The sequence below is a fragment of the Gossypium hirsutum genome, chromosome A05 (genome assembly GCF_007990345.1).
Source record: "Gossypium hirsutum isolate 1008001.06 chromosome A05, Gossypium_hirsutum_v2.1, whole genome shotgun sequence".
In the NCBI taxonomy this organism is placed as follows: Eukaryota; Viridiplantae; Streptophyta; class Magnoliopsida; order Malvales; family Malvaceae; genus Gossypium; species Gossypium hirsutum.
Window position 1 is genome coordinate 1,067,694 of NC_053428.1, and position 23,252 is coordinate 1,090,945.

The 23,252-nt window shown below is 34.2% G+C and overlaps 3 protein-coding genes across 4 annotated transcripts; all 3 read right to left on the reverse strand.

The window, feature by feature from the left end:
• Positions 1-1,794: 1,794 nt before the first annotated feature.
• Positions 1,795-8,374, reverse strand: LOC107958681 (cellulose synthase A catalytic subunit 1 [UDP-forming]). The gene is made up of 14 exons (XM_041112713.1): positions 8,083-8,374; positions 7,490-7,685; positions 7,221-7,402; positions 6,683-6,797; positions 6,402-6,588; positions 5,829-6,095; positions 5,346-5,691; positions 4,833-4,970; positions 4,606-4,731; positions 4,086-4,298; positions 3,729-3,993; positions 3,272-3,468; positions 2,830-3,180; positions 1,795-2,714 (listed from the first exon to the last, which is right to left on the reverse strand). The coding sequence occupies exons 1-14, from the start codon at positions 8,161-8,163 to the stop codon at positions 2,127-2,129; spliced, it is 3,252 nt and encodes a 1,083-aa protein (XP_040968647.1). The 5' UTR covers positions 8,164-8,374; the 3' UTR covers positions 1,795-2,126.
• A 2,229-nt stretch (positions 8,375-10,603) lies between these two features.
• On the reverse strand, positions 10,604-13,530 carry LOC107958682 (pentatricopeptide repeat-containing protein At4g30700). Its single transcript, XM_016894517.2, has one exon. It carries the CDS (start codon positions 13,422-13,424, stop codon positions 11,058-11,060), a length of 2,367 nt encoding a protein of 788 aa, XP_016750006.1. The 5' UTR covers positions 13,425-13,530; the 3' UTR covers positions 10,604-11,057.
• A 1,178-nt stretch (positions 13,531-14,708) lies between these two features.
• On the reverse strand, positions 14,709-19,257 carry LOC107958683 (cellulose synthase A catalytic subunit 7 [UDP-forming]). 2 transcript variants are annotated; one of them, XM_016894519.2, is made up of 12 exons: positions 18,907-19,257; positions 18,619-18,814; positions 18,226-18,516; positions 18,010-18,130; positions 17,663-17,929; positions 17,245-17,590; positions 16,893-17,156; positions 16,571-16,783; positions 16,265-16,478; positions 15,989-16,182; positions 15,546-15,899; positions 14,709-15,464 (listed from the first exon to the last, which is right to left on the reverse strand). In XM_016894519.2, exons 1-12 carry the CDS (start codon positions 18,979-18,981, stop codon positions 14,883-14,885), a joined length of 3,117 nt encoding a protein of 1,038 aa, XP_016750008.1. In that variant the 5' UTR covers positions 18,982-19,257; the 3' UTR covers positions 14,709-14,882. The 2 variants fall into 2 exon arrangements, with proteins under 2 accessions (XP_016750008.1, XP_016750007.1); XM_016894518.2 differs by having other exon boundaries at positions 15,989-16,185.
• Between the last annotated feature and the right edge of the window lie 3,995 nt (positions 19,258-23,252).

The window sequence follows — 23,252 nt, forward strand, 5'->3', positions numbered from 1 at the left end:
AGCAATGCATCTCCCATGAAAAGCATGCGAACAAGGTGTCTTTACACAGGTTCCATTAGACAGCCCTTCCAAGCATATAGCACACGTGCTATCAGCCACCAATGTCTCACCACCACGATCACATGCTTCAAACGAACCCAATCCCGGCACCGGCACCAACATCATCAAAAACCCAGACCTTAACTCCAACGAGCATGTCAACCTCATCAAAATACCTTCTTCGTCAACACCAGCTTCGCCATTATCAAACCATCCTCTTTTATAAACTTGACAACCCATCTTGCCAAAAACCCATGTTTGGTTTACATCGACAAAGATGAGCACTTTAGGTGAGTCGGGTTCAGTGATTGTTTCAAGCCCAAAACTGTAATTGTCGACGAGGTATTTCGATATGCTGTTGGTCAATGATTTAACGTTGGTTTCCTCGGAAATCTGTTTGGTATTGAAAACGGCTTCATAAACCAGTTGCTGGATGCTGTTTGGGGAAGACAAGCGTTCGAGGTTAAATCTGAACATGTAGGAATTTGGGTCCCAAGAACCACGATGTTTGATTAAAAACATGAATTGTCCTGGAAAAACATGGTGATTGTTTTGTAGTTCGGCGCTTAATTCGAAGACGCGAACTTGTTCTTGAACTGCAACTTCCATCATTTTTAGTGACAAGAAGATAAGCAGTAGGCTTAGTTATGACTTTGCGGCAAATAATTGGCTTATTATTTAAAAAACCCTAACGTAGCCCTAACATTTATGGATTACGTATATTTTAAATAAAGAAATAAAATTATCTTTTATTAATTGGTTTTGCTTTTTTTATTATTTAATAATATAAGCATCTGACGTGTTTTTAATTATATCTGTTTTTTAATCTTCTCTTGATATTTTCCTTTTAAGTTTTTATTTATATTTGATATCAATAATTTTTTTTGTTAAAATTGAACTAAATGCAAGTTTAAGGTATTTAATTTTATTTGAATTTAAAAATAAATTAATTATATAGTACAATTTATGGCATTAATTAAAAAATAAATTAATAAACAAATTGAAATTAATTATTGCAAATTTAAATTTGCATGTTTCATTCTTTAAAGATAAAAAAGATTTCGACCAACCTATGCAAACGTGGAAATTGGTCAAACCAATGTAATCCGAAACAAGAAAGGGAAAAGATATATGAAATAGTGATGTAGTGGTTAGTCAGTTCATAATCCATAATTAATTTGTTACGAAAAATCAACATAAATCATTAATTATTACATATAACGAGTAGCTGATTTTTCTTGAGTTTTTAATTACATATAATGATGAAAGTGATATGCGCTTACTTGGCATAGTGTCGTTGTTTTAACTTTTACGTAATCTTATTCGAAACATTCATGCCACATCAGCATATAATCTATTAAAATCATACCACGAAATCATATAAAAAATTAAATTTGTTTAAAAAAGTAACTGAATTATTAATTAATTGCTAAAATAATTTTTAAAGCTTAATTATTACATGCGACGCAGAAACGACAACATATACCTATCGTAGTTACAGTATGCTACTGTTAGCCATCTCGATATTATCAAATATAATGATTGAAGATAGTAGTAATTTCATATTTTAAGCTATAAGGCTTGGTTCTTTGCTTGATTGCCATGGATGGGAAAGTCTTTGCTGGAATCATGCATGTACCACTAGGAGATAAATGGGGTGCCACTAGTAACCGACTTTGTTCCATTTAGTTCTTAGTGCGTAAGGCTTCCTCTTCTTTTTATTTACCCAGAAAAAAATATGAACTTCAAAAAAAAAAAAAAAAAACCAGTACCAAGTCCCTTTCATAACATTGGGTGAATAAATATCACTACATAATACTGAAAAAATATACTTGTAAAATTACACAACATCAACATCAAACTTCATCAGCAATACCACGTAGACGAATAGAAGTGAACACAAAGATACTAGGAGGGTTGGTCTTAGGTCCCCATCTGTGTTACAAAACATATAAATTCCTCGAGACATAAACTGATATCATGCACATGTATGGCCTGCGACATCTCTTTTTTCTCTTTGGTTATATACACAATAGCCAACTTGAAGGAGAGAGCATTTACCGGAATAAAATGATCCGAAAATGAAACTAACAGTTGATGCCACATTGACCATTAGCGGCAGCTTTTGTAGCTTCTGAGGTAAAGGGGTCGATACGCACCCACAGCAATGAGAAGATGGAAGCAAGAAGTATAGACCAGACGATGACAATTGTAGGGGTACGATTTTGACGACCCACCAAACCTTTCAAGAAAGGATACAAATGAGCAATCACCCAGATGGCAAAGAAAAGCTTGCCAAAAAGAGGACCCCAGGATTGGTAACCACTGTTTATAGCATATGATACGCCAGCCACAATGCCCACCAGGTTGATAATAAGTACTGTGGTTGGAGGAATGAGAAGTGATGTCCATTTGAAAACATAAAGTTCGGCAAACTCGCCATCATCATCAGACGCCTTTGAAGTGACAGTGAAGTTGGTATCTATTCCAGCAAGCACTTTCAGAAGACCTTGGAAAACAGCAAAGAGGTGAGCTGATGTCCCACCAATGACCCAGAATTGTTCATTTCTCCACCAGTCTTCGATACTGACACCACTCCACCTAAGCTCAAGTATTCCAGTGGCAAAAATAGAGACGAAAAGAAGAATAAACCACATGCTAGCAAAGTTGCTTATCTGCAAAAAGATTGGAGGAAGAACAGACATCAGTGTCAGAGGAAATAGTTTTCAGAGGGCTGCAGGAGTAGAAATCAGTTTCAAAGGAAAAAGGGAAGCTCTAGTAATCACTTACCTCAGGAATGATAAATTTTCCTGTCAGAAGGCAAAAGGCAGGAAGCATACAATAAGCAAGCAAAGGAATAGAGGTAAGGGGGTAAACAATGGTGTTAATGTATGCCAGTCTCTCCAGAAGCCTCAATCTTCCTTTGTAACCATACCATATGGGGCAATGCCTACTCAGCAAAATCTCAATAGAACCCAAAGCCCATCGAAGCACTTGATTCAAACGATCAGAAAGATTGATAGGAGCAGATCCCTTAAATGCTGGACGAGGAGGCATGCAATAGATTGATATCCACCCACGAGCATGCATCTTAAAACCAGTCAAAATATCTTCTGTAACAGAACCATAAATCCACCCAATCTAGTGACATGAGGGAAAAAAAGGGTTAACGCATATAAAAAGGGAAACCAGGTAAGGGCACAACTAAAGGCCATGATACTTCACAACTGACCTCCTTGCCCCATTCAGTCTTGTCCTCGTATCCACAACTAATAACATGGATTGCTTCTTTTAAAAGTGTTGCAGGATTGGTTGATGGTGGAATGCCTCCTTGTTCCATGAAGGTAGCAGCAATAAATACCGGGGACTGACCAAATCGCTTCTCTAGTCTCTTCTGAGACATGAGAAGAGATCTTTCTTCCTCATATCCTGCAGAAAATAATAAATGAAATTGAGACCAGTCGGTGCATGGGCAATACTTTTATACAAACCGCATGATCTTGAATAATGTTGATTCTGGAAAAATATGATATAATGAAAATTTTATGACGGCCATGCTGAAAAGGGAAGAACCCACACTGTTTCATATGCAAATTAAAACGATAGGATCTAGTATCGGTGCAGAGAAAATCAAATCAATTTGAGATAAAAATCAGAAAGTAATAGAGTAGTTTTGACGAAAAGTCCACCTTCAACACCCTCCTCAATGTCTTCCATATTGAAAATAGGGATGGTCGATTCAGTTCTCTTAGCTGCCCTCTTCTTGTCAATGTATTTTTTATTCCCACTCTTTCCCTTCTTTCTTGAACCACAACAACTCTTAACAATAATATTTGGTTCCAAATCCGCTTCTGTCAGAACTGGATCATACCCATATAGAGCTTGCCTGTTGAAACAGCAACCTGTTCCCACATAGACTGGACCTTGGATGCCATCTAACCCTTTCAAGTTAATCTGCAAAATACAAGCCCAAAATGAACTACCATCCCCCATTAACTAATAATTTGAAACAAGTTCTATCCTGAAGCCAAATTAACGGGTCATACATCAAAGAACACAATATTCCTATTGGCATATCGATCGTGCATGTCAATGCCATCAAAACGTTGAGGGAACTGCACATAGCACGTCTTCCTTCCATAGGCAGGATCCATCATGAAACACATTGCTTCTTTAAGAGCTTTACTGTTATTGAAGTAGTGATCACAATCGACATTCAACAAATATGCCCCATTGGTAAGAACAGCTGAAACTCGAATCTGAGAATCAAAAGATGGCCAGGTTAGAAATTGAAATAGACAATCATCCTACAAAGTTGCAAGTGCAGAAGGTCTAAAAGGATTTTCCAGACAAAAAAGGGGCCCATATGCCTACATGACACATTCCTTAGTAAAGAATATCCAGCAAAGGAACCAAGGCAGGATTATTGCAAAGGTATGCATCTGACTATAAATATTATGATCTAAAACACTTTGGTTAGATGCAGTCCCGGAAAAAGACCAGAGGACATCTGTGACTGCTTAAGAGATACATAGTGAAATTGGACAAGGGCAGAGAATTGCATACCAAAGCATTCATGGCTCCAGCTTTCTTGTGGTGTTGGAAGCCAGGTCGCTTCTCACGAGAAACATAGATAAGGCGAGGTAGCTCATTTCCATCAGTATCAAGCCCCCCACTATGACCTAGAAACACCTGTTGTTCCACAAAATTACATTAGAAAATAGAAAGAACCATGATAGTAAATAATCACAGAACCAACTTTCCTGGAATGCAACTCAGTTGAAGGATAATACCTGTATCATTCCTGGATGATCTCTTGGGTTGTTTCCAGGCCATGGCGTTCCATCCTGCATTGTCCAACCTTCTTCAGGCATTTTCTGAGCTTTGGCAACAAGGGCATTGATCCGCACCTTGAATTCTTCATATTCTCTCTGTTGAAAGAAATTTCACCTCTTTTAATGTTAGAAAATGTGACATCTTTTTCCTGTTTTAATAGGAAGTAGTGAGTGGAAGAAACATTTCTTTAGATTTTGCTTTCTTGTGTTCTAAAACTTTTCATTGTACTTCGGTTGGAATCCACTTAAGCCTTCTGCGGAGTTCTTTCTTCAATTTTTTATTTACTTATTCTAACTGCAAAAAAATATACAAAGTATTGACAGTTTCAAGCAAAGCTTACCAAGAAATACCCCCAAAAAGGACAGGAAATCATTTTAAGGTCTATTGCAACTTAATAAATATCTTAATAGGTCCAGGAATCAATGTTTAAGAAGGCACACATAAGCATAATTAGGCATCTCTACACTGACCTTCATTGCACGACGCTCCTTGACAAAAGAAGGCTTTATCTTGTCCTTTAGATAATCAATCTTTTGAGCAAAATAAAACTCAGGAGCTCTAGGCTCTATACTGTGCTTCTTGCAGAAAGGCACCCACTTCCTTGCAAACTCAGCAGTTTCAGAGAGGGCTTCAAAAGTCAGCATAGCTGAACCATCATCAGAAACATAGCAAGCTACTTTGTCCACAGGGTAATCCACTGCAAGGATTGACAAGACAGTGTTCGCTGTGATAAGCGGAGGCTCTTTGAGTGGATCCACTGTACTGACGAAAACATCTACAGGGGATAGCTGTGATGGTTCCCCATCCCGGTCGTATCTGGAAAACAGAGCCAACCGATATTAATGTTATGATAACAGACAACAGCACCAAGAATACACATAGGCAGACAAAGGGAGCAAAGGAGTTTTTCAGCCACATATGAAACAAACCATCAGCAAGGTAATGGAACTGACCTCAAAGCTAGCCTGTCAAGGTAGGTCTCACGATTAATGGGATACCATTTTGGAAACTGATCTAGAAGCCAAGATAAAGCAAACCAAATCTCACAGATAACAGAAGTTAGCCACAATGGATATGCATCTTTCACTGGATGTGTTACACGATATTGCAAGAAAAAGCCCAAAATGATGAGACGGAGAATGATGACAACACGATAAGGGGTCAGGTGAGACGAAGAAATAGGCACCACACGACTCAAAGGTTGACGAGCATCATCAGCCCTGTGGAACAAGAACCATCAAACTTCAAAATGAAATGCATAGATGACATCAACTGAGCAAAAAACCATTCCAATTACGACTACAAAGTCAAAAGGAATGGACATAACTTGCATCTAGCGATAGAAATATAAAAAAAGTGACAATACTCCAAATTAAAATTTGACCAAAAAAATAAGTATGAAAAAACAAAATTAAAGATTGAAAAATAAACTTAAATGTAAACTTATAAGGTCATTAAGATATATAAAAACACTCAATGGAACATAGTAAACTAATTTAATTCTATTTCAGACAAGATAAGCTCACATTTGCAATTCCTCCCCATTCGAACCAGTTCCTTCTATATCTCCCTTCCCTTCAGGGTATCTATTGTTCATATGCATCACATTTTTCTCCTGTTTGAGTTTCCAACTTTCAACCCTTTCCTTCCAATCAACATTCCCAAGGCCATAAGAATTCAAGTCCTTTGTTGGGTCCACAATTCTCACCGGGACTACAAGAACAGATGACAATATAAATTGAGATAATAAACACTTCAATAAGGGGAAAAAGAAAAATCTCGTAAACAAACCCAATGACTTAATTACCTGGTTGCCTCGGGTCAACATAAGGAGAAGAACTAACATTCTTTTCAGAAGGACCCAAAGGACCCGATGTCATTCGCACGGATCGATTGTCTGGTGTAGCAATTTCTCCAGAAACCTGAAAATGTTGGCCTATCAGTTAGAAAATGACCATTTAAGTAGCAGAAATCATAAATCTCATGGTATTAATCGCCAGGGAATATATTAGCAAAGCTAGTCACTTCCGCAAATACAAAAGACTTTTCTTATGATTTAACCAAACCATGTTGGGCTATACATGAGAATTAAAATGCTGTTGATAGCAAGATTGCAATGCTACAAAACCAAGCAAGAATGAAATGATTTTTTCAATTAAATCTAATTAGGAGAAACCATAATGTATGACTGGAGTTTTCCAACATTGAAACTGAAACTCAGGAATTGAACAGCACAGCTCGATCACCAAGTAGATAGATGAGAGGGTACTAAAAGAAGAAACAAATAATCGCATCTTTGCAAACTCCATAACATGAATAGGGACAGAAGCACATAAAACGCCTACCGTAGGGCCATTGGTTAGAAGAGGGATTGGTTGTTGAGATTCATGTCTCGAGGATGAAGAAAGATCCACATCTTCACCCTGCCATTCCCTCCTAGCCTTACTGAGTCCTTGAGCATAATCAAACTCATTCTCCAAGTCATCAACATCTTCCTCATCGTCATCTCCCTCCACTCTAGGACTCCCTGAAATATTCAGAAATTACTTCACACATGATATAAAGATCTTAGAAGCCAAATCATAAAATGAAATTCCTAAAGAAACCAACAAACCTTTATGCCTCTTGTATCTAGTCTTGCACTGCGGACAACACTGAGTCCCATCTTTCCGTTCATACTCATAACAAGGCCGGCAAACTGGGAAGGCACACTCATTGCAAGCAACGAACACATCACCGGCAGCACCAACTCCAACATTATCACCACAGATCTGACATGTCTGTCCATTCAAATTCTTTAGCGGTTTGGGCTGCATTCAGAAAGGACAATTAACGCTGTTAGGAATCTTCTGAAAATTTGCAGTTGAACCAAATAAAACCATCTGCTTAAATATAAAACCACATAGCCACATCAAATCATCGAATGACCAGACTCTACAGATGAGTGTCTAGAATAAAAATCAGAACCAAATCTCAAGATCTGATTATGTTCACTAACCAATCATTCAATTCCTCAGTCAATAAGCTTCAAAGTAAAGAATTGAATTTACTTTCACTCAAATGACCGTTAGATCTTAACAACTATTAACTTTTTAAGTCCTTTTCTATGATAACAAAACTCAGATCTTAACAGCACACTATTAGAATAAGTAAAAAATGATAAAAGAAAAATCAAACTAAAATAATGAAATAAGAAATGACACAAACCCCACTGTCAGAATCATGGCGAATCCGAACCAACTGGTTAGTCCGGTGAGAACCGGCCACCATTCCAGCACTTGCTTCCATTATATTGTTATTACAGATCAAAAGGGAAGGGTATTAAACGAAAAATATAGATATTAAGAGAAGTGAGAAAAAGCTGTCGGCAATTTCTCCCCTTCAACAAGCCGTCTCCATCTTCCCTATACTCATTCCAGCTATTGTGTGGGCTTAATGGGTTGTCCTTTTTGTCACTTGTTTTTTTCTAATTATTTAGTATTTTATTATTTTCTATGATGTAACAATTTTTACCGGGTGAACCAGTTGCTATCTCCCTCCCCCTACTACCTAACACTGCTCCGCTTTGACTTTTTAATTAAAAACTTCTTTATTACATTTAATTTCAATGATAAATTACACTTAAGGTCACTAAATTATTAATAAATTTATATTTTAATCATTTAATTTTAAAAAATTACAAAATAATCTATTAAAATATTTGAATGTTTTCATTTAAGTCACTAAATTATTCATAAATTTTTATTTAAGTCACTAAATTGTTAAGGTTTTTTTTTTAAATCTGGATAGCAAGCTCCAAATAACATAAATCGATGATTGGTATGACGAATCTATACCCATCGGAAGTAGAAAAACATACTTTAGATTTAAATCGATCTAACAGTTAATGTTGAAAAACAAAGAAGAAAGTTGGTTAGATTTTTATTCACAAATTTATGATATTTAAAGATATTTCATGAAAATTTTTGAACTATAGAAGAAAAAAGGGAATGAGAACTTTTAATTGGTGCAGGTGGTGTGAACAGAAAATGCCATACAATATCAGGTTATAACATCTCAATCACTTAAATGAAAACTTTCAAATAGTTCAGTAACTATTTTATAATTTTTTGAAATTATGTGACCAAAACATAAACTTATTAATAGTTTAATGACTTTGGGTATAGTTTACCTTAACCTCAAATATGTACAAAATATGATATTCATAGATGTTTTTAACCAACTAGTGTTGGATAGTGATAAGGCATATTGTATTATTGTGAAGAGAGTTTGGGTTCGAATATTGGAAACAACATTGTTAAGAGGAGTAACTATCAACTCCAAAAAAAATTAATTTTCATAGACCATAAAACAAGCATAATAACTTCAACTTGTAAAAATTAAAACCTAAATTATAAACACTAATTATAAAAAATCAAAATTAAACTTGAACACTAAATTGAATAAATTTATGTTGTAAAAAGAGTAAACATAAACATGTAAATCATGTAAAAAATTATAGTAAGTAATTTGTAGAAATTAAAACATAAATTAGAGATCAATTTGATATAACTGAAAAATGCATAGGACTTAAAAATAAAATTAATCTAAATAGATTAAATTTTGAATAAATCATATAATAATTTTAAAATTAGCCTAAAAGAAAATTTTAGAAAGCTTCTTAAAAAGTGCGTTCCTTGGTTACCAAAAAATGTGTATTCCTATAATATAATATGTATGATTTCATAGGTAACAATTTTACATGTTGTAATTTCTTTGTTTTAAATTTTATTTTTCTGAATAAAAATTATTGTCTACAGTTATTTTCTTAATTTTATTTGCAAATCCAGTAGATGATTTATTATTATTCGTGAACGAATTAAAGAATAGGATAATAGATATTCCTCTTTTATCTTCCAAAATTTTGTTGGTAACGCCTTATCTTCCAAATTTCAACCTTATCTCCAATTTACAATTATATAGAGTTTATCATTTGTAATTTAAAATTTTCTGTTTAGTTATCTTTTATATGATTACAAACCCTAGTGTAAAACCAAAGATATATGAGATAATTCATCTATATTAATTTACATTTAGAACTAGCCGTTTAGCTTAGCCACACGGCTCTTAACCCCTTTTTACTATTTGCTTAACAACCGGGTAATATTGTTACGCGTGTTCAGCAGACACTTAACCACTTTCCTTCACGGAAATGGACAACTTACACATTATACAACGTTTTTCCTTGCTGGCAATAGCCTGTTCTTAAAAGTACCGGTTATTGCCGGTACTCCGCATCTGCTACTCCTTTGCCTGTCGGTGGACTCAATACGGGATTTCAACTAATTCTGAATTTACAAATATACCCTCTACGCGAGAAGTTTTTTTTTTTTATTCTTTAAACTCACAGTGGAATTATTTTCAACTTTTTTCTAATTTAATAAATTATTTTTTTGATTAATTGAATCAATTAAAATTTAATTATTATTATCAATAAATTAATATTTTGTTTTATTTTTTTCATAAACAATTCTAACAAACCATTAGAATTTAAAATAATAAAAAGAAAAATACAAGTCAAGACAGCCAATGTTGGGGCTTTCACAAAAGAAAATTAGTGAAAATAGTAACTAGAAATATGCTAGTAATAAATAACTACGGTACTATGTTTCATCATTTGATATGAGATCTGATGGTATTTTTTCTTTCAAAACACCACACACATAAAAGTAAAACACAAGTATTTACTATTTAACAACAATCATAACTGGTGCTCATTGAAAATTATTACTAACAACAAAAATACATCAATGAAAAGTAAGTTACAAAGAATTTCCCAGTTTACTCTTAACAAAAAATAAAAAATAAAAATTCCCAGTCTAAATACCATCCTCAAGAAGTCAAAATTGCAAGAATCATACCTCTTTCAATGAAACAGTAGCTCCAAAATCTGTTCGTGCACAACGTATCTTCAAGGGCATAAGGAAACAGGATGCATGAACCAATGAAAATCTAAAGATCACCAAAAGCTTGAACTTGAATGATCCGATTATTATAGGTATTCTCCCAGTTCTATAGTTAGAAAACCAACCAATTATAGAACACAGGCATGGAATGTTAAACATACTGTTAATTGCATTTAACATGCCACAATCGGATGACAGCCCAAACTATATTATTCAATGAGCTGAATAGTTATTTCATCACCAATAGTCTCCACAAGAACAAAGACCATCTTTAAAATGATGGAACCGATTAGCATCCCTAACCACGATGACTCTCTCAGTGATCTTGGATATAAATTTAGTGGCAGTATGACAATCTACACAAACTCGTAGATTCTTGAAAATTCTAATTTCAGTTCCAGGGTCTGTAGCAATAAGACCAAAAGCAATGGCTAATTTCTCACTGTGAACATTTATCATCAGTTCCTTCTCTTCCTCTTCTACATCATGCAATGCGGTATCAATCTCAGTCTGAAACCCTGCTTCCTTCATTTTCCTTATTAATTTTTCTAGCATTGCATAGATTGCTGATGCTTGAGGATGGGACCGATCACCAGATGTAAATACATGTGGAGTTTCACCGATCTCAATTAGAGTGCATCCAGGAGTCTTTGCCAACTTCCTTTTCTTAACATCTTGCCGGACCGAAGCAGCCAGTCGATAATTCCTCTCAACTGAGTATAAATTTGACAGTAAAACATAATATCCTACACTTTCAGGATCCAATTCAAATAGCTTTTCGGAAGCCACACGAGCAATCTTTTTATCCTTGTGGATCACACAAGCACCAAGCAATGCACCCCATTCAGCAGCCCCTGGTTCAACTGGCATTTCCTTTATAAACTTTAAGGCATTTTCTAGTTGGCCAGCTCGGCCAAGGATGTCAACCATGCAGGCATAATGTTCAGGTAACGGCTTATAGTGATAATCATGGATCATAGACTGGAATATTTTTTCTCCTTCTTCCACCAAGCCAGCATGACTGCAAGCATATAAGAGAGAAAGAAATGTCACACCATTTGGTGTAACCCCAGAATGTGACATCTCAGAGAAGAGCTTTAGTGCATCCTGGCCCTGGCCATGAAGACCATAACCTGAAATCATTGCATTCCAAGTCACCACATTCTTCCCCACCATCAAGTCAAACAATTCTCGAGCCTCGCTAATGCCACCACATTTTGCATACATATCAATTAAAGCAGTTGAGACATACATGTTAGACTCAAAATTCTTGTTTTTAACTAGGCTATGTACCCATTTCCCCAGACTAAGAGCTCCAAGCTGAGCACAAGCTGAAAGAATACTTGTAACTGTGACAGGATTGGGACTAACTTTGGATCTCTGCATTTCTTGAAAAAGAGATATTGCTGCTTCAGTCAATCCATTTTGGGTGTACCCTGAGATCATAGCATTCCAAGAGGCTGGTGTTTTCTCTAAAGACTCATCGAAAAGCAGCCGTGCAGATTTAATCTCATTTAGTCTGCTATAAACAGTAGTTAATGCTGTTGAAACAGAAGGTTGTGAGAGGATACCAGATTTCACACAGAAACCATGAATACAGTCAGTGAGACTTAAATAACCAAAAGGATGAAAGACAGGAATCAACCCCACAATTGTGCTTGAATTGACCTTTTCCCCGGAACCAAGGAGTTGTTTAAAGAGCCTTACTGAACACTCACTCTCACCATTGCTAGTATACCCCGAAATCATTGCATTATAAGAAACCAAATCAGGTCTGCGTATCTCTCCAAACAATAACTTAGCTGCCTCAATGTCCCCACATTTTGAATACAATGAAATAAATCCGGTAAGCACATGAACATACGAATGAAACCCCAATTTTATAGCTAAACACTGAACCTCCATTCCCAAAGTCAATTCTTGCAGCTCAGCCAAAGCCGGTAAAATAGCTGCCACAGTGGTTGAATCCAACGGAATCCTACCATCTTTAAGCATACGCTCAAACACACAAACCGCATCATCAAAACAACAATTTCTAACCAACCCAGAAATCATAGAATTCCATGACACCGTATCTCTTACAGGCATTTTATCAAACATCTTTCGCGCCAAGTCAATCCGCCAATTCTTTAAGTAAAAATCAACAACGGCAGTGCCCACAAACAAATCCGATCCATACCCATCAACAACCGCATGTTGATGTAACAAAATCCCCACTTTCTCATCAGAAAGGGTTGAAGCAGATGCGATAGCGAAAGCGTAAGTGAAGTTATCAGGCTTGAGATGAGTGCATTTCCTCAAATGGGTGTAGAGCGAAATGGAATGGGCGTTAGAGAAGCCTTTAATGAGGACATTGAAAAGGAAGAGATCGGGGTTGTGGATGGAGAGGAATAGGTGACGTGCGTAGGAGGTGGCCTTGAGGTCGAAGAGCCTGTGAGTGAGTTTAGTAATGGTGGAGATATCATTTTGGAAGTCATTAAGGATGATCTGGGCGTGGGTTTGGGTGAGATGAGAAAGGGTTGTGGATTTCTTGAGTAGGTTGAGGAAAAAGTTTCGACTTCCTGTGGGGGAGTAAGTGCTTGTTATTGCGGACTTCATTAACATCTGCTTTGCTATGCAAACCAATAGTCGAACTCTCTCTCGCTTTGAATCATACCAGAGGTAAAATGGCGGGAAACAGAGAGCAATGGCAAATCCTGATAATTTTATTGAATCTGTTGATTTTGTGAATAAAATTTCATAAAATTTCTAATATTTAATATTAAAAACGATAGATAAAAGATAACTAATAAAAAAAACATAATGGTGTTAACTAAATTGAAATTAACATTATTATCAACGCAGGTGAATTCGAGTGTGCTAAAATGTATTATTCTCATAAATGTTATAAAATGTTCTAGTATAGATATAATTAGAACCTATAGTTTTAACCATTTGAAACTTTTTTAAATCAAAATTAACTCTTGACCTTTTTAAAAAAAAATTGAATTTTGCCATTAATATTTTTAAAATAGTCATAATATATTTTTAACATAAATATTAATTAAAACATTAAATTTTTAAATACCTCATCCAACATGTCAATTTGTGTGTATTTTATGTTTGTTTGTTTTTTATTTTTTTGATTTTTTTTGAATGTTTTATAATTTTACGAGGAGTGTTAGGTTAGTTGCCACGCCAATATCGTTAAAAAAAATAATGTATTAGTTAACATTTTTATTTAAAAAAAACTATTTGACTCTTTTTGAAATGTTAATAATCAAAATTAACACGACAAAAGAATAAGGGCTAAGTTGACAAAAAATAATATTGAGGGTTAAATTTATTATTATATCAAAAATAAATTCAATAGAAAAATTGAAAATTATATAAATTGATTATATGCAATTTAACAACGGTGTTATACATTTATGTTTAGAGTTTGATACAAGAATATCTTTTATTTGAGTAACCACACTTTTGAATGGTAGCGGTTCTTGAGACTATCTCTAATGGTGGTGATGGTCGGACAATCAAAAAAATTTGAGCCCGGTGAATTGGAATCATCGGATTTGCGAAACATTATTACATGTTTTATTTCTTTTAATTCGCTCATATTTGTATTGTTTCTAAACCATTAAATATCATCATTTAAACTTTTTCTTGTAGATTAAAAAATACACAGTGAATGACATAACTGCAAATCCATTGATTTGTTGTTTTAAGCAATTTCCATGGCTCAAGCATCCCCCTACTCATAAATGGAATTGGCATTGGCCCGACCAAGCTATTCTTTCAACACGGGGATTACTTAAATTTTCAATGGATTAATGTTCCTCAACACCAAAGGAAAATAGAAGAAAATTGGAATGCTGTAGAGAACATAAAAATTTAGCAGTTACACGGAGGTGATCACAAAGTTGAGCTATTTTCAATTGAATGACAAAACTTATAGTTGGTAGAATGAATATATAACTACACAAAACTTTCACTCTAATTTTATTCTGTCTTGTGCATCTCCATTCTTGTTTGTTCATACATCACATACCATAATCTAAAAGAACCACGCAAGATGATTTTTTTTCAACAGTTAATGCCACACATTGTAGTGTCTGGTCCTTTGGTTTTCATCACAAATGGATCAATTCGGACCCAAAGCAAGGAGAAGATTGAAGCCAATAGCACTGACCATATAACAACAATGGTTGGTGTCCGGTTTTGTCTCCCCATTAAACCTTTGAGGAATGGATAGAGATGGACAATCACCCAGAAAGAGAAGAAGAGCTTCCCAAAAAGAGGTCCCCATGATTGGTATCCATTGTTTATGGCATCCGAGATGCCTGCAACGACACCGACTAAATTGATGATTAAGACGGTAGTAGGAGGAATTAGAAGGGTTGTCCATTTGAAAGTATACAATTCCCCGAACTCCTCGTCATCAGTTGCCTTGGATGTGACAGTGAAATTAGTGTCAATACCAGCTAGAACTTTCAACAAGCCTTGGATAACAGCGAACAAATGTGCCGAAATGCCACCGATGACCCAAAATTGCTCATTCCTCCACCATTCTTCAATGCTTACTCCACTCCACCTTAGCTCGAGAATACCAGTTGCAAAGATTGAAAGAAACAAGGCAATGAAGAATAGACTTGCAAAGGTGCTTATCTGTATGAACAAGAAAATAAGAACATTAGCAGGTAAAACTATTTAAACTTCAAATCATTAAAGAAGAGTTTGTTTATTTACCGGTGGCATGATAAATTTATCGGTAAGTAAACAGATTGCCGGTAGGGTACAATAGGCGAGAAGTGGTAAAGATGTGAAGGGGTAGATGGTTGTGTTGACATATGCGAATCGTTCAAGCCATTTTAGCTTTCCTCCCTTGAAACCATACCATGCTGGGCAATGATGACTAAAGAAAATTTCAACAGAACCGAGTGCCCATCGAAGGACTTGGTTTAGACGATCCGATAGATTGATGGGAGCTGAACCCTTGAATGCAGGCAACTTTGGCATGCAGTATATTGATCTCCATCCACGGCAATGCATCTTGAATCCTGTTAAGATATCTTCTGTAATCGAGCCGTAAATCCAGCCAAGCTGCACGTACAAAAGATACATAAGTCTTAGTGTTTAAACTTGAAAAACATTATAAAGTTTCAAGTGGTTGGCAATGGCATTTTAAGTACCTCGCTTCCCCATTCTGTTTTGTCTTCATAACCACAACTAATTACATGAATGGCTTCTTTGAGCAAAGCTGCGGGGCTTGAAGAAGGAGGGACACCACCTTGTTCCATCAGTGTTGAAGTTACAAAAATGGCTGATTGTCCAAATTTCTTTTCAAAGTTCATGTGGGACATCAATAACTCCTTGTCATCTTTGGCTGCTGTTAGTATATAAAAAAGATTTTGAAGTTAGGCGAAGCGAATAAACAATATAAGAAATGTAATGCCATTGGTAACAACCTTCTAGGCTTAGACCATTTGCATTTCCACCATCCTTAGAGTGCTTTTTGTCCTTTCTGCGGCGTCCAAAACAAGGGCAGCAACCACAGGTTACCATTTTCGGGCGCTTAGGTCCCTTTGGAGGTTCATAACCATAAAGAGCTTGCCTTCTGAAAACACACCCCGTGCCGACATATACAGGGCCTTGTATACCATCTAGACCTTTCATGTTAATCTGCAGAAACCAGAGAACAAGAGTTAAAAAGGTTTGATTCATTTATTAGTCCTTAAATCATCTTATAGCGTACAAGAACATGCTGCACTTACATCAAAGAAAACTGTGTTCCGATTGGCATATCGATCATGTCTATCAATACCATCGAAACGTTGAGGGAATTGGACATAGCAAACCTTTCTTCCAATTTGAGGGTCCATCAAGAAACACATAGCCTCTCTTACAGCCTTGCTGTTATTTAAATAATGGTCACAATCCAAGTTCAACATAAAAGGAGCATTTGTGAGCACCCCCGAGACCCGAACCTGAAATTTTTGTATAGAATTAACATAATTATTATCAAATAAAGTAGGGTCTTAGAAAGGAAGGGGAACTTGAATGAAACAGGAGTTAGCAAATGCTTAAGATCTTTACAAGGGCGTTCATGGCACCAGCTTTCTTGTGATGCAAGAAACCAGGCCTTTTCTCTCGAGATACATAGACGAGACGAGGAAGCTCATTTCCTTCGGTATCATGGCCTCCACTTTGACCGAGAAATACTTGAATCATACCAGGGTGATCTTTAGTATTGTTTCCTGGCCATGGTGTCCCATCTTGCATGATCCACCCTTCTGGAGGAACCTTTTGGGCTTTGGCTACAAGTGCATTTATCCTAACCTTGAATTCTTCATATTCTCTCTGTTAAAGCACCATGAAAAAATGGTTATTTTTACATAAACCAGCTCACTGCAACTTAAAACTCTGAATTTTTTGCATACAAACAGACCTTCATAGCTCGACGCTCCTTCACGAATGTCGGCTGGACTTTGTCTTTGAGGTAATCAACTTTTAAAGTAAAGTACATCTCCGGTGCTCGGGGCTCTATAGCAAATTTCTTACAGAACGGCACCCATTTTCTAGCAAATTCAGCTGTTTGAGACAATGATTCAAAGGTGAGCATGGAAGCACCATCGTCAGAAATGTAACAAGAGATTTTATCCACTGGATAGTCCATGGCCAAGATCGATAGAACTGTATTCGCTGTTACTAGAGGAGGTTCCTTCAATGGATCCACTGTACTGACAAAAATATCAACAGAAGCAAGCATGTTGGGCTCACCTTCCCTCTCATACCTGCATCAAACATTAATTATGAGCTCAAATCAATGCTACACTGTTCACTAGAACATTGTGAAATCTGTTTACCTGAGGGAAAGGCGATCGAGATACGTCTCGCGGTCAATAGGGAACCATTTAGGGAACTGATCAAGGATCCATGAAAAGGCAAACCAGATTTCACAGATCACGGAAGTTAGCCAAAGCCCAATTGCATCATGTACCGGGTTCAAAATCCGATAGCGAAGAAAGAAAGCAAGGATAACTAGACGAGCCACAATCACCATACGATAAGGATTGATTTTGCTCGATGCAATTGGCACTTTCCTTGACAATGGCTGCCTAGCTTCATCAAGCCTGTAAAGAAGGTTCTGCATGAGAAAAACTCATACAAATTCTTTTTCACATGGAAGCACATAATAGCCATAATTACTTACATAGCCATGTCAGCATCATAGGCATCATCAGGTTCAGGACCCAAATTCCCTTGCTGCATTTTCCAATCATCCATCCTTTCTCTCCATCCTCCCTCTTTCTTTTCATCCCATCTTGCACTTCCTTTTGTTTGGCAAATATTTAATACATTATAGATGTAATACAAAATAAATATATATATACAAGTACTTTTAGATAATACAAGATTAAAAGCATACCAGGTTCAGACATAGGATATGGATGAACTCGTTTATTTGACATGTGTTCCCCATAAGCAAGAGAGCTTCCTATTGGGAACTCCCCGCTCACCGGCCGAGATTGAACACCAGATAAACCGGGTGGGATTTGCAAACTTTCATCGTCTTCAGGGCCTCTCCCGTAGCTCATCTTTCCATGAAGCATCGATTCAGCGATATTTCTATACTTGTTTTGTTCATCATCAATGTTGAATTCATGTTCGATATCATCCACATCCTCTTCATCTTCATCTCCCTCCACCCTAGGACTCCCTTCACCGTACAATCAAAACCGAAGGGGAAATGAAATGTGAGTTTATTTCGAAGAATCAATGGCGGCTGCACCAAAGGATGTAAATGAGTAAATGGCAATACCTTTGAGGCGCTTGTATCTAGTTTTGCATTGAGGACATTGTTGACTCCCTTCTCTCCTTTCATACTCATAACAAGGCCTACAAACTGGAAAACCACACTCGTTGCAGGCCACGAAAAGATCTCCATCGACAGTCAACCCAATTTCATCACCACAAATCTCACAAACTTGACCATCCAAGTTCTTCAGAGGTTTAGGCTGAAATGCACCACAAACACAAACACAAAATCAAAACCCATCTCAAAAAAAAGGTGTAAGTGAACTGTTCCATAAAGCTGACGTTCTTTTACCTCTTCATGGCCATGAATGACAACAAGTTCATTGCGGTTGTGAGAGCCCGCGACGAGTCCGGCGCTGGCTTCCATTGGAAGATATGAAAGGAGGGAATGAATGAATGAGGAACAATACAATGGAGAGAAGAGATGAAATAGAGTTTTGTTGGGAGCTGAACATGTGCCTTAAGGGACTGCGTTCGTTTGTTGCAGAGTCTACATTGCCTTGAAGTTAAGCTTTCCTCTGTCTTCTTTTTTTCAACTACCATTGCCTTCCCTGCTTTTACAAGTTTCAAGCTTCAGCGACCTCCCAGCTGTCTATTTTTCATCATTGCTTTTTCTTCTTGCCCGTAATTGAATCATGTTTGGGTTGCCTGCCGAATTTCCAAAGGCTTTTTCAGATACTGTAAATAAATATATATTTCATTGATCTTTTCCGATATCATAAGTATTTTCATTGAATTACTTAGTGGTAATGTAAAAGTAAAACTAAAATATCAATTCAGAGAAGGGTGATACTAAATTTGATCCGTGTAGAAGGCGAAACAGTCAAAATTGATGTGAAAGAATATTTTATCATCAAAATTCTGGTCACCGTGTAACAATTTTCCAAGTGCATACAACATTTTTTTAATTTCTATTTTAGTCTCATATTAATATACATTCTTCTTTTTTTAATATATTTTTTTTACGCTACATGAAATTTATTTATTTATTTTTTGGAACATTTCTAAGAATAGAAGCGTAGATGGGTTGATCTAAAGACACCAATTAAATGCTGAATCCGATGTTAGCATCAAATATGAGTGTATATATATATAACATCATATAAAATAACTATTTGGGAGTAAATATTAATATTTAAAAAATAAAAAATCTGAAAAAACTATATGTGAATACATGTTAAATATTACTATTTTCTTTTAAATAAAAATTTCTCAATAAAATAGTCAAGATCATGAATAACTAAAACTAGTTAAAACATTACCCAAAATGAAATTTTTTGGGATAAAATTTAGCATGATTAATATCGTATCAAAAAAAAAAATATATTTATATTGAAATATATATTAATATTTGCATTTGTTTCGAATCTAAATTACATATTATAAAAATGGCATTAAAATTAGTATTAAAATTAATAATAAAATTTAATATCTAAAAATATCTTTTAAATAACCTTAAATAATTTTCTTCAAAAGAGAACTCGTATACAGGTACATCGTAATTAGACCAATTAAAAGCCTTTGATGCTGTTGAAAACAGAATTAAAATACAAGCAATATTGGAATACGAGACCCCGAAACTATACAATACAACAAAATTAATAAATATATATTTAGCTTTATTTGGTGGTGGAAATGGTGATAAAAATGAAGAAGAAGAACGTGAGAAGCATGCTTGAGGATGGAAGAACTTAAAAGCAAAGCAAAAGTAGCAATCGTTAGGTAAAGACATGTTGAAATCTCTCCATCTAATATTGTAGACAAGCCTCCCACCGTTTTATATACTAACTCAGACTACAAATTTTATGATTTCTCATTGAATTGAACCGTTGATGATGCAGTCAAAAATTTCAGCACTGATACCCACCAACAAAATTTCCTTAAGTCTATGAGCAACGCATGAAGCTCGCAAAGATTATCATCAGGTGACTGCTGTGATTGCTAGAATCTAGCATTTTTCAAAATGGGTGAAAGGAATAGCAGGGCATGGTGGTGACTAAAGCTGTTATATCAATGTTGGTTTTACAGGTGTCAATCAACATGTTTAATATACTTTGTTTGGGTCATGCCAACTTCTTTAAAGAAATACACAATATCAACATAAGGAGCTTTAAAAAAAATTAAGGTTAAAAATATCAAATAAGTTTTCTGAAAATAATTTTAAAATAATTAATTACCTATTTGTTATAAGTTGACCCAATTAAGTCCTTTGAATTATTATTTGTACTTAAATCGAGCTATTTGAATTCATTTTTTATTAGAAATTCATAATGAGTCGTTAAGTGATAATATGGTAACTTACATGATGACTAACATGAAAATATGATTTTGGGGTAATTGATATGGTAAGTTAACATAACATGGAGGGCTTAATTGATTTTTATTTTATTTTATGAAAGTTTAATTAATTTTTAGTCCTTTTTTAAAAAAAAACTAAGTCTTTCATGTCATTATTTTTTCTTGTCATTAGGGGTGTGCAAATTTCAGATAAAATCGAATTAATTTGGTTAATAGACTGATTCGGTTAATCGGTTAACCAACCAAACTAATTCGGTTGGAATCGGTTAATAATTTTTTGAATGTTCAGTTAACGGTTAATTTGGTTTGAAATCGGTCGGTTAATCGAATTAACATAATTAAATAAATAATATTATAATATATAAGTATTCGGTCGGTTCGGTTAATTTTTTGAAAATATAAATTAATTGGTCAGTTAAGTCGGTTAATTTTTTTTATATATTTTATACTTGTTTTAACCAAAAATAAAATGACATATAAATATTGGTTAATTTGGTTAACCGACTGAATTAACCGAAAAAGTTCGGTTCGGTTATTTTTTTGAAAAAAATTTGGTTCGGTTATTTTTTTTGAAAACAAATTCAGTTCGGTTAACGGTTAAGGGTTTAAAAGGGTCAGTTAATTCGGTTAATGGTAGTTCGAGTTGGTTAACTGATTGAACACCGCTACTCGTCATCTTGCTATGTCAACTGTCTTCTCAGCAATCTGAATTCAATGATTCAATTATGTACAAATCATTATTCAAATAGTTCAATTAGATACGTTTTTCAATGAGAATTTAATCCATTTTTAATATTTTCAAAAAAATTTAACATTTTAACAAAAAAAATTATTAACTAGTTTTTAAAATGAATAATTATATTCTCGTTGTATTTAATTTTATCACCCAACATGATGTTTTTTTAAGAAAATATAGAATCAAAATAGAATTATTTTTTCCATTTAAGTAAACATGTGTATTGTATTTTTATGCACAAAAAACTGACAAATTTTAAAAAGAAAAAAATTTAAGACTTCATTTTGTTGGTAATCAGTATTGTATAGGTAAGTGTATCGTTTTTCTATTAAAATTGATACATATTGATATCAATTTATTTTGATATATTATTTCAAATTTATCAATTTTTGAAAAAAATATTTAATATATCAAATGAATTAAATTAAATGAATCCAAATAAAATATTAATTGATTATATAAAATATTCATTAATAAATTTTACAAATAAAATTTTATCATTTAATAAATCTAAAGTAAACAAGAAAAAAAATCCCATACATTAAACCACAAAATTATTTTAAAAATATACAATAAAATCATCTCATATTAGATATATAAAATGAAAGTTTAATAAAACATTCATAAAATATTTTGTGAAACATGTAAAAGTTTTATTTATTTTTAAATTTGTTTGATATATAAATTTTTGTTTTTTTATAAAGTTCAAATTTTAAATTTGAAACTTAAACACCTCCGTTTAGCATTGCTTTTTTTGGTTGAAAATTAAAGTTCCATTTAATAGTGAATGCAGCCTTACACCTTACAAGTGGAAGGCTCTTTTTGACGATACCGCAATCAAAATCTTATAATGTCAAATTCGTATATTCTGATGGTCATCTCATTTACTCCGCAAAATCTAACCCTTTTGCCCTCATTTATTAAGCCTTCCGTAGCTTGCATTTAAGATTTTTAAAAAAAAAAAAATTGTGTGAAAATTATGCATCTAAAATATGGATTTATGTTAAAAATAATATAATAATAAAATCTGAATGAACAATGAAATATATGATTTGTTAATTACAAATGACAAATTGTTTTATTATTTTTTATATTAATTTGTTATTTTTAGTTATCAAAATGAATCTTGTTTCAAATAATTAAAAGAAAAATTTGAACAGTAACATTTCAATGAAAAAGAGAATCTTTATCGACAAAGTTCCATCAAATAAAACTATGTGATAATTTATTTTTTTTCAAAAACTAAAAAGTATAACAACAACTATCAATTAAAATAAAATTAGTATAGTTTTATTGGAGTGTTGGGTTAATTATTTATTTTCTAATTAAATTATAAAGTAAAAAAATTAAAAGATTTATTATGTTTAAAGTTTTTGTATTCTTCATATATTTAGAATTTAATTTTTATTATTTGTTAATATTGCTATATTTATTAAATATTTTATTAAATTTACTAGAGGAGCATTTTAAAATTAAAAAGATACTCACTTGGTATCTATGTAATAATTTTTTTTTAAATTTCACATGAGCATTTTAATAAGAATAAAATATTTAGACTGACTAATAACATTATAAGAATCAATGTGTCAAATTATACCAAAATT

Coding starts and splice junctions, on each gene's coding strand:
- LOC107958681 (XM_041112713.1), bottom strand. CDS start 8,163: ATGGAAGCAAGTGCTGGAATGGTGGCCGGTTCTCACCGGACTAACCAG. Junction 5,692..5,828: donor CTTGACAGGCTAGCTTTGAG/GTCAGTTCCATT, acceptor TCTGTTTTCCAG/ATACGACCGGGATGGGGAAC. Junction 4,299..4,605: donor CTGGAGCCATGAATGCTTTG/GTATGCAATTCT, acceptor TTTGATTCTCAG/ATTCGAGTTTCAGCTGTTCT.
- LOC107958682 (XM_016894517.2), bottom strand. CDS start 13,424: ATGTTAATGAAGTCCGCAATAACAAGCACTTACTCCCCCACAGGAAGT.
- LOC107958683 (XM_016894518.2), bottom strand. CDS start 18,981: ATGGAAGCCAGCGCCGGACTCGTCGCGGGCTCTCACAACCGCAATGAA. Junction 18,131..18,225: donor ATATCCTATGTCTGAACCTG/GTATGCTTTTAA, acceptor GCCAAACAAAAG/GAAGTGCAAGATGGGATGAA. Junction 16,479..16,570: donor GGAACACAGTTTTCTTTGAT/GTAAGTGCAGCA, acceptor TGGTTTCTGCAG/ATTAACATGAAAGGTCTAGA.